The 13,291-nt window shown below is 36.9% G+C and overlaps 1 protein-coding gene across 6 annotated transcripts in view; it reads left to right on the top strand.

Moving 5' to 3' along the window:
• The window catches only part of nrg1 (neuregulin 1), a 241,922-nt gene that overhangs the window by 190,748 nt on the left and 37,883 nt on the right, over positions 1 to 13,291 (top strand). Inside the window, exon 1 of one of the 6 annotated variants that reach the window (XM_088629227.1) lies at positions 522 to 1,948. The exons of 4 other annotated variants lie outside the window; for them this stretch is intronic. In XM_088629227.1, the coding sequence (XP_088485353.1) occupies positions 1,291 to 1,948 (658 nt within the window). In that variant the 5' untranslated portion in view covers positions 522 to 1,290. Of the gene's footprint in view, positions 1 to 521; positions 1,949 to 13,291 lie in introns of those variants that run through there. One more of the 6 variants, XM_088629228.1, reaches the window with a different exon arrangement.

The raw sequence follows: 13,291 nt of genomic DNA, 5'->3' as shown, positions 1-13,291 counted from the left end.
TGCTGTTTCCGGCCAGTCTTTACAGTCTTATATATCCCTTGAGTCAGCACTACACAGCAATATAACCGTAAATGTGATTATTGACTGGGAAAGAGCAAGTTTTACAAGCAGGAATTTTATTCGCCAACAACCAAATGAACCCAAATCAGAACAAATTGAATTCATATCTGGAAAATCAGGTTAAGAATATTAAAAAAGGTAGCTGAACGCTCCGGATTGAATGCAATAATGTAAAACAAAACTGCTTTGGCCGAGGTAAGAAATCATTTAATAAATACCTGAACTGCAGTCGTTGTCTCTTTGTCTTTTATTGAACAAATATCTGTGAGCAAAGAAGACAGCCTACCAATATTAAAACAAAAGCCTGGTTCCCTTGGGAAGCATCATGTGTCAGTTGTGCCAGTATAGCTCCAGCTCTACAAACCACCCTCTTGCATTAGCATAATCAATGGCTATACCTAGAAGACAAGAAAAGGATAGAAAAAAACAGGACTGTCTGCCCCCTTCTGATTTGATGCCTTTCTTCTTAATTGGATCAAGTACGAACTTGCTTATCTGTATGCTGTGTGTTCAGATACTCTGCAGCGAGGAAAGAAAAGGAGAGTGTGGTTGTATCAGACAGAGCGAGAGAGAGCAGGAGGGAGAGAGTAAAGGAAAGAAGGAGGGGAAAGAGAAAAGGGGAGTAACCGCTCTCCCAGTCCTTCCGTCCTCTCTGGTCTCTCTCTGCTAATAATACGTTTTTCCAGCGCTGCTCAGAGGACTGGCACCTGCTGCTCCTTGATGATTCAGCCTCTTTTAGCTGCCGATTGAGCACAACAGAATGTCGCTTCAGCCGCTGCTGCTGCTGCATCTACTGCCACTGCTGCTGCTGCTGCTTCCCAACAATGTTGACAGGCAGTCTTGCTGCACACTCAAAGTCTTCAGGTGAGTGTGCTGAATTTTGAACTCTGGGATTCCAGCAATTCTGCTTAGATTGTGGAAGATTTGAAAAGGCTAGCCTGTCCCTTCCTCTCTTTAAAATAATTTGGATATTTTTTCACTTTAGAAGCCAACATGCCTTGAGACCAGTTCCAAAACAAAAAAAAAACTGTCGTCTTTCAGTTGCACGCACGTTGTTTTTGCATATTATAAATCTTTGAAGTGCCCGTAGAAAGGTGCACTGGCAACGGAGAGCGAATTCTTTCTCCCTGATCAGATAATGGGAGACACACTTCTTCCTTCCTGCTGGTTGCCGTCTTGTGCTCCAAGTTAGAGTTCAGGCCTCCAGAGATCTTCTTCCCGATCGTGAGGATGTCTGACGGAGCCGAGGAATCCTCCTCGGGCCTTTTCGCCTCTCCCAGCACCGACCCCTCCTCTGGCTCCAGCACAGGGGCCTTAGCTGCCGAGCCTGGCCCCGAGGTGTCGGCAGCAGCAGGTGGCTCCGAGGACAACCGAGCCCTAGGGTTGGCAGGCCTGGCGGCTACCTGCTGCATCTGCATGGAGACCGAACAGCTGAGGAGCTGCTTGCACTCGGAGAAAATCTGCATCCTGCCCATCCTCGCCTGCCTCATCAGCCTGGCCCTGTGCACCGCCGGACTCAAGTGGGTCTTTGTAGACAAGATCTTCGAGTATGAGCCCCCTACTCACTTGGACCCCAAGAGGATAGGGCAGGATCCTGTCCTTATTGCTGATCCAACTCTGGGACTCACATGGGAGCCTCAACACACTTCATCCCACCCTACATCCAGTATAGGGGAGCCAGATGTCTATTTCAAAAGTGACCCTTCAGTGGAGCCCTTTAACCCTTCCCCAAGCGTGACTCAGAGTAGCCCTACCTCGGCTTTAACACTCGTCACCACCTCTTTCTCATCGGGACCTCTCTCTACCCCCAAGCCTGAAAAGAAGGAGCCACACACCCCGCGTTCTAAGCCCACTGTGGAATCTTCTGTTATAAATGTGCCCAAGTTTTGTAAGTATTTTTATTTCTTATAAAAGACGTTCTCACTTTACACTCCGATATTCCCCTCTTTTTGTCCTTTTGGTATTTGTTTAGTAATTAACCCAGATATTTTAAGAACAAATTGGTTCTTCTGTAGGAATAGGGGATTCAGTTTGTTCTGTATTAACACCTTACTTTAGTGGGGGGTTTTTCCAACTGATAAGTGTCTGATTTTTATTGAAAAGTAAAAGTTTTTTTTTTCATTTCAGTGATTATGATATAATCAAAACACATGAAGCAGAAAATATGACATTATAAGAACAAATTGCTAGCTGATTATTGTTTTAATATGGGGATAGCAAACTGCGAAGCCTTAATCTTCTCTTTCAAAGAAAATTTGGATAAAGTCATGCTGAAACTATACCTTAAGCTATTATTTTAAATAAATGATGTACTCAGAGAGATGTACGCACCGATAACAGAATTGTGTGTGTTTCTGTGAAAGCATCAGGGAATCAAAACCAAAACATTCAGGATCTTTTTGATGCATGCTTTAATCACCCACTTGTAAAAGGTCAGGAATGTCCAGGTTCCTGCTGACTCATTTGGATAATGAGAAAAGTTTGCTTGAGATGATTTCCATCGATTTCAATCGTGCTTCCTCTTGCCCATCTACTATGTTGGCTGTTATATCTTCCATGTCAGTCTGCAAACAAATATGCTGTGTCACATAATAAGTAACTTTCATGGCACTAAATCTGAAGAATTGCTTACTGGTACATGTGTGTGGTTCCCTTTAACCCTAGCAGCCCACTGTATCGACTTGTTCTAAAACACATGACTGATTTCCTTTTACCAATCCTAATTGCCTAAACTTTGACAATAATGAATCATGTGGTGATGATACTGAAGATGATGAAGATGGTTAAAAATTGTAACAGGTAGCAGTTGATATGTATATAAAGGTGCAGTTTTAGGCAGACATTTACAATCAATAGCAAATGATACATCGCTTCCTATACGAAATCACTGTGGAGTTAAGATATTTCCTTTTCTCTTCTGTGAGATCCACTTCAAGGTCAGTGCCTGCTGTGGGCTAATTGATTCCCCTCCATCCTGGAGTCTCCGAGAAAGACAATCCCAGTAATGCTATCTGCTTGCTAACTGCTTTCCACAGTGACTTTGAAAGCAGGGAAATTATTACATTTGGATAGCTGCCAGTTTCTTGGTGTTGTACCATTTATATCCCATTTTTGCATTGATGCTTTTAGTAAGGTCAAACTTTAGAGCTTTTAGAACTGCAGCATCACGCAGTTTTTCTCATGTGGTTCTTTTTTTTTTGCTTTAGTGTTAAGGAGTCTTTTAACATTATGCTGTGTGTAAATATGTTTTACCTATACAATACATACTGTAGGACCAAATTGTGATTCTACCAAGAACTGGCTTTACAAAAACAAGACAAAAACCCAACAGCGTTATAGGCTTATTTCAGACATGCCGTTAACATTGGTATAAATTATCACTTTAAATAACTTGTGAATAGCTGCTTACTTAGGGGAGTAGTAAGATAGAAAGCTAGGAGATGAATCACAAGTGCTTGTGTGAGTGAGTGGACTGAATACTTAATATCTCTGAAGTTCACTTGAGGTGCTGTCTTAAGGTCTGAGAAGTTTTGCAAATCATTTAGTTAATGGCCTAATTTCCAGAGTAGAACTGATTGCTTTGAAATATTTGTTCTCATTCCAAAACATCCACATTTGTGAGTTATAGGTAGAATTGTGTTTTTTGGGAAAAGCATGAAGTCTAAATTCCGATCATTCAAAATAGGCTGCAAGGACATCTTTATTAGCTTTTTTGTAATGTTAGCAGACATCATACTTCATAAAGAGAAAAAATACTTTATGTTCATTAGTTTTAGTGGTTTTGGAAATATTTGGAAAATTCAACTGAGCGCTGATTTTTTTTGTAAGACATGTAGGAACTTTTTTCACAAAAATGGGATTTGTCAATGTCCTTCTACATTTTTGAACTAAAATTAACAATAAAATATCCTCTTTAATTATTCAATAATCAACAATCACATGAAGAAAGCACTGATATTAAAATGGCTTATGACTGAAACAGTGATGAAACAATTTGTGTGTGTGTGCTTTTTTTGTACACACCCCCAATCAAAAGCCCTTTTTAGCCTTCGGCTAAAATAAAACCGATCTCATTTTTTTAAAATCGTTGTGATCAATTGTATGGTCTCTAAATGGAAATGCAATAGGTTGTCTTAGAAATCTAATTCTTAATCAATAGCGGATGAGCAGAACAGCTGGCTCAACGTGAGTCGCAGTGAATGTGATAGCAATCGACAGTGAGGGCTACCTGTAAAGTGTATGTGCTTTGTGCACTAGATACTCTCAGCCTGGAAACTCTGATTAAAACAGTATGGAATAACATTCTAATACAGAGCAGGCTTCTCTTAAAGTCATGCAGGAGTTCACTGCTGTACAGCATGTAAAAGGTAGATTTTGAACACCATGCCTGAGATACATGCAAGGTAACTCCTGTGCATCAGTATCCTCCAACCACCAACGAAACTGAAATTTGTGTTTTGCTAAGCAATACAGAATTTTTTTTCACACAGAATTCTGTTAGAAGCATACTGTACAGTGTGTTTAGTGAGTGTTTTGTCCGGTATATATGTACAGTATACTGTAGAATCTGCTTTATGAAACATAGAGTTCATGGTTTAATAAATCTTTATGTAGGGGAAAACTCTAAAACAGTTAGAAGGTGGAGGGACATTTGGATGTGAACATACAGTAGCTGCATTGTGTAACTACTGTAAAAACCCCTTCACTTGTGTTATGAGTCCAAAGTGCCTGCATTAGCTGCAATACCAATGGACATATATACTGTAGTGTACAATTGGTTGCCAGGGCATTATATCCCTTTTATAGGCTACTTTTAAAACATTCTAATCATTCTAATCAGCCAAAATGCAAAACACACTTTCGATAGAAAGCTAATCCAACAGATAGTTGCATATCATTTTAGTGGCATGATGCTTTAGAATTTTTTTTCTGCATCTTCTTAGTGACATTAATTGCTACAGCTGCGGCCAAAACATCACTGTGTTCAAATTAAATGATCCCTTCTTTTCACTTTTCGGAAGAGCATAGGAACGTTTAAGTTGTGTCTTGGCTTGGTGATCCAAATCAGAATGCATATTTGTAGTTTTCCATCGTGAGATATAATTGCACGTCAAGATATTTAAAAAAATACGGAATCCCCAAGGGGACGGTGAATTACGCAGAAAGCTTGCATGTCAGCTGTTATTGTTATCCGTAATAGAACTAGCTGCAGCACAAGAATGTATAATAATATTAGAAAGTAGTGGTAATTTAATGTAATCTTTTGGGTGCATTAATAGAAAAGAAAAATGTTGAGTTTATTATCTCTTGACTACCTTGACGTAATTTTTTAATTATTTTAATTAAACTGATAAGAATTAACAGTAATCCTTGCTATACTGTACATACTGTAAGAATCTCAAGTAAAAGCTTTAAATATCCACTACTATTATAATACAGCAACCATCGCTTCAATGTAAGAATGGACAATATGAGTATATAACAGCAAAAGTGTTCATTTTGTTATTGTTTGTAGCAGGAAGGGCTGGTAAAACACCATAATGTGAAAGAAGTCTTTCCCTCGATGTGAAACGTGTTTTTGTTCAGGTTTAATTCTCTGGAGAAATGCAATGCAGTCAACAAAGCTTAATCAGGCCAGCAGATTTTCTGCATCACAGCAGCTACCTGATTAATTAGAATTAGAACTAAAAGGGTTATTTTTAAGCAAAATTAAAAAATCTATATCGAGTTAAGCAACAGAAAGAAGTAGCAGTACAGTTCCTCTTCACCAAGTGTACTCGGTGCTACAGATTGCAATTGAGCAAGGTCACAAACAAGGATTGTATATGGACATATCCAACTACTCTATCATCACTAGTGGAGCTATTAAGGTTTAGTGCGCACAGTACTGTGAAGTTTTTTACTTTTCATTGCCACTCAGAGTTTCTTCACATCTATAGAGGACATACTGTATCTCCAAGCAGTTCTGTCACCCTATTCACCACAAGAAATGCACCTATTTCTTTTATTTATAAATGACTATTAAAAATTATATGGGCATTAGTACAAGCTCACTGTAAATATCAATATGAGTGTATGATATAAATATCTGTGTATGATAAGAGATGCATATTAATCATTCATATATTTAATTTGCCCTCCTATAAAATGTTTGGCTCTAGATTTAGTGGTTTCTGGACTGCAAGACTTGCTATGTGAAAGAAAATTTGATGTGTATTATGCTAAATGTGTTATTTTATGCCTTGTTAAGGATGTTTTTTTTTTTTTTGCAATTTTAAGACTGCATGTCTCTCAAGAGTGTCAGAACAGTTTATTGTTCTGGTGTCTGACAATGGTGCTGTGTACCTGTCTAGCTCTGGGAAATCACCCAGTTTAGCAAAGGAAATGGAACACAGTCTGGACAAATTGATTGTGCTATTCCAGTGCTGTGACAAAATCATGCTAGAGCTCAGAAAAGACTGATGAGCATGTTACAGGGAAATGGCACAGAATGAATAAAGATAGTTCCTTTGGTTTTAGTTTACACAATATGAGGAACATCTGGACTAAAACTTTTGATTTTTATCTTTCTAGGTGTTTTTATGTGACTGAATCTTATATTTCTGTGCCATTTTGTGCACATTTTTGTTTTAGTTGGCAAGTTGTTTCAGCTATGCACTTCCTTTTTGGAAAAGGTGCTAGGGTTTTATCGGCAGTTATAGTGGAAATTCGAACTTCAAAGCTCTTGCACATTTTACAGCCCTCATTATGAAGCAGGGTGTTTTCTTTTCCCTTTTGTTGAGGTTCTGAAATGTTCCCCACTGTTTGTTAGAAAAATCTGTCATCTGTTTACCTCATTGCAGTTTCATTGCTTCTCTCCATTCTTGTTGTTTTATGATCTCTGTTCTGTACTGTAGCAGTGCATTTGAAATGGTGGCCTAAAACTGGTGGCCTAAATGTGTCATGCTTCATTTCAACTACCAATGTTTATTGTTGGAAGTAAGTTATTAACTTCAGCGTTATCAATTATGAGATGGTATTCTTATATTGCCAACTAAATTAAAACTGTTTTTCCCCCAGTAGCAGGTTGTGTTGTAGACAAGGACAGCTTCTTTTCTTCCTCTCCCATAATTAAGCTGAGCATAATTGAGCATAATTAAGATTTGAATAGCATGTCCGTGCTAGATTGGCTCATTTGATGCAACATTAAAATTCAAACAAATTTATTTGCAAGTCTCAGTAGATATTCAAGTTTTTATATTCAGTAGTTTCAAGTCCATGTATTGAATGAGAAATAATACTTTGAAATATACCTTTTAATGAAGACGTCATTTATTTGAATTTAGACTGTTTAAACTAAAAGGTTACAACTTTACAGTAAGCAGTTTAATTTATGTATTGTTTACTTGTAGGTTACATATTGATTTAATTAAATTATGTAAAAAATAGAGCTTTTAATTAATCATCAAAGTAACTACTTCTTAAGAATTAATAATGATAGATATTACAATGATAACATAAAAATGATACTCGCATGTGGAAATAGCATTAGAAAAACCACCTGTGAAGAGGCATACATTTGTTTTAATTCAGCTCAATGTTTCTTACAGCAACATGAAGAATTGTGGTTATATAAATACAGTACTTTTCCATAATACAAAATGCATGAATTTATGAAATGTTGAGATTACAAGTAAAAACTGTAAGAGAGTGCTGTGCCAGGATGGGAATATTTACCACAATGGAAATCTTTAATGGCCTGCATGTACAAATTGTGGCCGTAGCTCATTTTTTTTATAGCTCTTCCTTGAGGCTGTGTGGTGTGCTGATAACTCATCCAGCTCTTTGAGCTGACTGAGCCTCACAGGTCATTTTTATAGCCTATAAAGTACAATCTGTATGTGTGGTCTTGCTGTGCTCATTCTCATCAGTACGTGCTGGTGATGTGAGACAACAGCAGAAGCATGGAACCCCATCTGTAGACCTAATTAGATGTCATGGCTAGGAAGTATATTGCTATGCCTGATGCTCAACAGAGGTAAATTTCTAGCCGTTTCGAGAGTTTGCTGTTCCCCACCATACACTTCCAGGAGAAGGTCTGATTTGTCTTCATCCATTTACTGTACTCACCTAAACAAATTCTCCTGCTGTAGCTCAGATAGATGACATTTCCTTTCTGATGGGACTGTCGTGGGGCTTTGCATGTCTGACTGCAGTGGGAACAAAGTAATTCCTTTATGGTCTTCTCTTCATTGTCATATTTATAAAGCAGATCAGCTGGCTTGTTGATTAGTTGTTTTTTTTTGTTCATTTGGTGGATTATATGCATTATGTGAATTCCTGTTTTTTTGTGCATGGGCTATTGAAGTATGTGGGACAGAAATTCTAGTCAGATTTTCAATTAGAACTCTCTGAATTAATAAGTACCATTTAACTCAACATATTTCCATCACACAATGTTTTGTAATTGTATGCAAATGATTGAGTAGTTTTTTTCTGTAGCACTAAAGGATTAAGAGACTACAGTGTGTGTGTAATGGTTAAATATCATTTTGAGTCTCATTTTTATTAGCATTAGTTTCATATACAACCTGTAACCAAAAATAAAAATCTAGCAAGTCCATAAAAGACTATTCTTTCACTGACTTTTAACACCCACCTTTTAATATCGTGGCAAGTAGTAACTTCAAATGAAAATTGTACCTGTTGCAAATTTCACAAAAGAAAAAAAATGAGTTTGTAATATGGTGATGTTAAAAGAATTTCTAAGTAAGCATTTAATAAAATGTCCTATAATCCCCTAAGAAATAAAAGAGAAAGAAGAACAACACTTAATATTAAGGCTTATTTCATCCCAGATAATGCATTTTGATTAAACAATTGGGGTTGAGAATGCATACAGTATATACAGAATGCAACAATAGATTTATAGTTCTGCAACAAAACAAATCATTTTGTCACATTCTTCTATTAGTCTGAGTGACTTAGTCTGCACCTTTTAAAGTCCATCCAAATTGAATTCTAATAAATTAATCTTATGTTTAACATGTCTAATATTTGTGAGCATTCTTTCTATGAGAACATTTGTGAGTCAATTTGATGTTAAAGGCACCTAGTATGTGGGAATGAATTCTGTCCTTTCGAGAACAGCAGTGCATTCTTCAGTAGTTCAATACAGATACTGGATAAAACTCAGATGTAAGCATCTTTAATTTCCCTAAGCAGATATCTGCACTGCTTGCCACTAGAAGTGGCTTAAAATGAAACAAAGTATAAAGCTTTCACATTATTCACATGAAACATTTTTATTAATACATGTGTTTAATAATAATCTACCTGTATATATAATATGCAGATGATATAATGCAATCTCCATATTGCTATCATTTCACATTAGCCTTAACCCACATGGGATACAGACACAAGGCTGTTGTGCTAATAATGTGTTTCAGGGCTTTAGTGAATATTGATTTGGGGTGAGTATTAGGCATAAATTAAGAAAAAAGTAGTCTTGCACTCCATTCTTTGAAGTAAGGAGCTCTCCGAGAGCGGGTTAAGGGCCTAATTAATTCATTGTCAAGGCTAGCTGAAGCAACACTTTTCTAATTTAATTAGGGTGAAATTAGATGACATCTGGAAGCTAAACTATTGATAAAGCAAAAAATAGGCATTTGTAGTTTTTTTTCTGATGCATCAGTCTTGCTGTTCTCATGATTTGTTTAGGGCCCCTTGTCGCTTAGTAAATGAGAAGAGAACCCCGGAAGGGCTTTGATTCAATCTGTCATCTTATTGTCTTTGAAACCTATACAAACTGCTCTATTTTGTGGCTGGTTCTTTGAACAAACTCTCAGAATGCTGCTCTTTTCATTAGTGTAAGTAGAAAGGAGAGGTGAGTTTTAGTGAAACACTTTCCAGGTGATGACTGATTGTTTTGTTTAAGGTCTGCAGAATAAACCCATTTTAGTTCTACCATTTAAAAAGCAAGAAAGGTGATGTCACGAAAGGGTAGCCAATAGAACTTAAGAGAACTAATTATACTTTGTTAACTGCTGAAGTTTATAAGACGGCAAGTATTCAGTTAGTGATCAATCCCAATTCCGTGTAATATTCTGGTATAAATTAGAATGTCTGTGACCGAAATGTGTTTGATGCTTCAGGCTGTCTGAAGACATTTGAACCTAGAGGGTTGACTATGTTGCTATAGTGTCCTGATTCGGAACCTGATAGTTTGAAAACACTCATGGACTGGGTTTTTTTGTGGAGAAGAATGTTAAAGGGTATAGTGAGTCTGTTGCAGTCCCTGTGGTATCACCTCACAAGAGCTAGGCTGGTCTCATAACACACAGAGAGCTAGGATACTCAGTTCTGTCTGGATGGTTTGAGTTTGAGCTCTGATTTCATATGGTATGCTTCATATACACAGTTACTGTGATGCTGATTTGCACAAAGAGCCAAACTATTTTTTTCTTTTTCACTGCTTGTTTATTCATGTAAACATGTCTATTTGGAATCTAATGCCATCAGTTTGAAATTGAAACTTTGGCCACTATATTTTATAGATATAGCACAGTTTTATGCTTTCCCCCCTCCGTTTCTATGTTTCTGCTCTTGCTAGTGTGTGTGAGTAATTAACAATGACCAGGATGAGTATCATTAAGTTCAAAGAAGACACCTGATTATCAGTGATGGAAGGGATGAACATTAGACCAAACAGTTTTTTTTTCCCCTTAAATCTACTAAGGGCTGTGAGCGTAGAGTACAGATTGGTTCCTTCCCCAGTGAGGATTGTGGTTTGCAGGTCTCTTCAGCTAGTTGCAATGTTTCCTTGGAGCAACACATCTTCAACAGCAGGTGTGACACCCTGAGAGTGACATTAATTTTTGAGTTCCTTTCTGTAACCTAATGTAGACAGAAGGATTTCTTATTTTGGAAACAAAATTAAAGTACCTGTCTCTTATGGTGGTCTGCACAGTTATTTGCAAGGATAGTGGGTTTCTAAGTCATTTTAGTTTAATGTTGACACTATGTTTAGTTATGTTTAGGTATTGTCTCAAAATTGTGCTCACATGCTTTTTCTAGATATACTGGCTAATATTGTAATCTCTCAAAGAGAACCTTTTTAAATGTATCAAAATATTCCATGCATTCTGTAAAGGTTACAACAGCTAAATAGAAAAGCATGTATTTTGCCAATATTTTGCCAATTTCATTCATATAAAAAAGGAGGAATTGTTTGTGTGTCATTTTGAGTAATTGCATTACAAATAAAATGAGAAATTCTGAAGATGAAGATGTGAGAGCATGAAAAAAATAAGGAGACTTAGGGAAAGAACATTTGGCATTTTTGTTTCTACGGTTTGTCACATGAAAGAACGGTTTGTTTTCTTGTTGATGGGTTAATTTATATTTCTGTTTCTTGTTGTATTGGTTGAAGTTCCAAGGTACATAGGAACAGTTTGCATCATATGCAGACATTTGGTGTTTCACACATTCGGGTTAATAAGGCTGATTTTACATTTTTTGATTATAAAGGTGATTCTCACATTGGAAGTAAAGAAGGTTAATATGGAATTGGTACACTGAATTAACTTTTCAATGGAGGATAATTTGTATTGTACTGGCATATTATACTGTGACAGCCTGCTAAACAGCTTATGATGTTTTACTATACAGTAAATAAATTAAACAAAAAGGAACTTTACTGACTTTAAAAAAACATTACTGTATATTTTGTTATATTTCTGTATAATAAGTGACAATATACATGACATTAAACTTAATGAATAAAACTTTATTATTATTATTACATTCTTATTTAAGCAAACAATATGCTCATTTTCTTGAAGTAATTTGAATGCTTTATCAAATCTGATGTAAGTAACAGGCTAAATTGTTTAACAAAATTGCTTACTTGACTCATACTACGAATACAAATAAAGATTATTTTCAAAAGGGGAAAATTAAGAACTGTATCACAAAGTGGTTTCTAGAACCTGCGTTTTTTATGGTTTTAGATTTATATATGACACTTTAATCCAAAGCAAGTTTATAGGGCTATACAGTGTTTTCATACATACAGTACCTTTTGATAGTGTGCCACCTGGGATTGGAACCCAGTGTGATTGCAAATAATCCTCCTCACTGCTAAGGCCATCTATGATCTAGTTTTTATTTTGCTCTTTCCAAAAAGTCAAGATTCAAAATGAATGAAGCCTTAAACTACCAATTCTCCACCAGAACACCAGTTGAATTTCCAATAAACACGATTGAAGAAAAACATGCCCAAGGGGGTCAACGAACAATAGGTACTCTCTGAAAAAATTATCTGCAAATAAGCAAGTCAATCAAACTTCATTTCAGAATGAATGTAAAGGTATAATCTCTGACATCATTTCATCTTCAGGGGAAATGTTTAAGCTTTATAGACAGCATGATACAGTCACACCTTGATAGAGATGCATGTGCTGATGAGAGTTCAGATTACTGCTCCCATATTTTTGTGGAGATGGATGAGGCTGAGAGGGTCTTTACTGCTCAGTTCAAATTCACAGACAATGTTAAATTGGTAAATGATTCTAGGAAGGTTAGGAATCCTGAATTGTGGGCACAGTTTTTAATAGATATGTATAGGTTATAGCACACACAGAATATAATTGGGATTTGGAGTCTATTTTAAGAAACTCCTGTCAGACTACCTTATTCTTTAACTATTGAAAGAAGTATGATATGTTGTATGTATAATTTTATTTTCCTTTTAGAGGAAACAAATCACCTATGATTTAATCACAGGAATCATTAAATTTGCATTGGCGTATCATGGAAAAATATGCAGCCAAGTGTGGCTTCTTATTTGCCTTTTATTTGCATTACTATAAAAAGAAATATGGGTAGTCTCTCCCCTCATCAAGTAGAAGCAGTGAGCCTGAGGGAACTGGTTTTCATCAATCCTACCTACAGCAGAGGAGCACAGAGCCAGCCCTGTCGCACAGGACTGGAGGGAGGGATGGTGTTAAAATGCTGCAGTATCAGACTAATGCAGAACGGTCTTAGCTGCTTTGCAGTGTCTTTTGGGGGCACCCCTGACACCAGCTGTTGTGGTGTGGTCCTGCCTTAGGGTTTTCTGCAGTGAGTATCCAGGCAGCAGGGTCTAAAGACTTGCACTCTGGAGTTATTCGCTGTACTGGACTCCCGCCAGCCATGTAATGCATCATGAGTAAGTCAGTTTCATTCAACCCCCTAGCAAAGTCAATCT

Source organism: Lepisosteus platostomus, chromosome 4 (genome assembly GCF_059453375.1).
Source record: "Lepisosteus platostomus isolate fLepPlt1 chromosome 4, fLepPlt1.hap1, whole genome shotgun sequence".
NCBI classification, from domain to species: Eukaryota; Metazoa; Chordata; class Actinopteri; order Semionotiformes; family Lepisosteidae; genus Lepisosteus; species Lepisosteus platostomus.
This window is presented reverse-complemented; position numbering and strand designations above follow the sequence as displayed.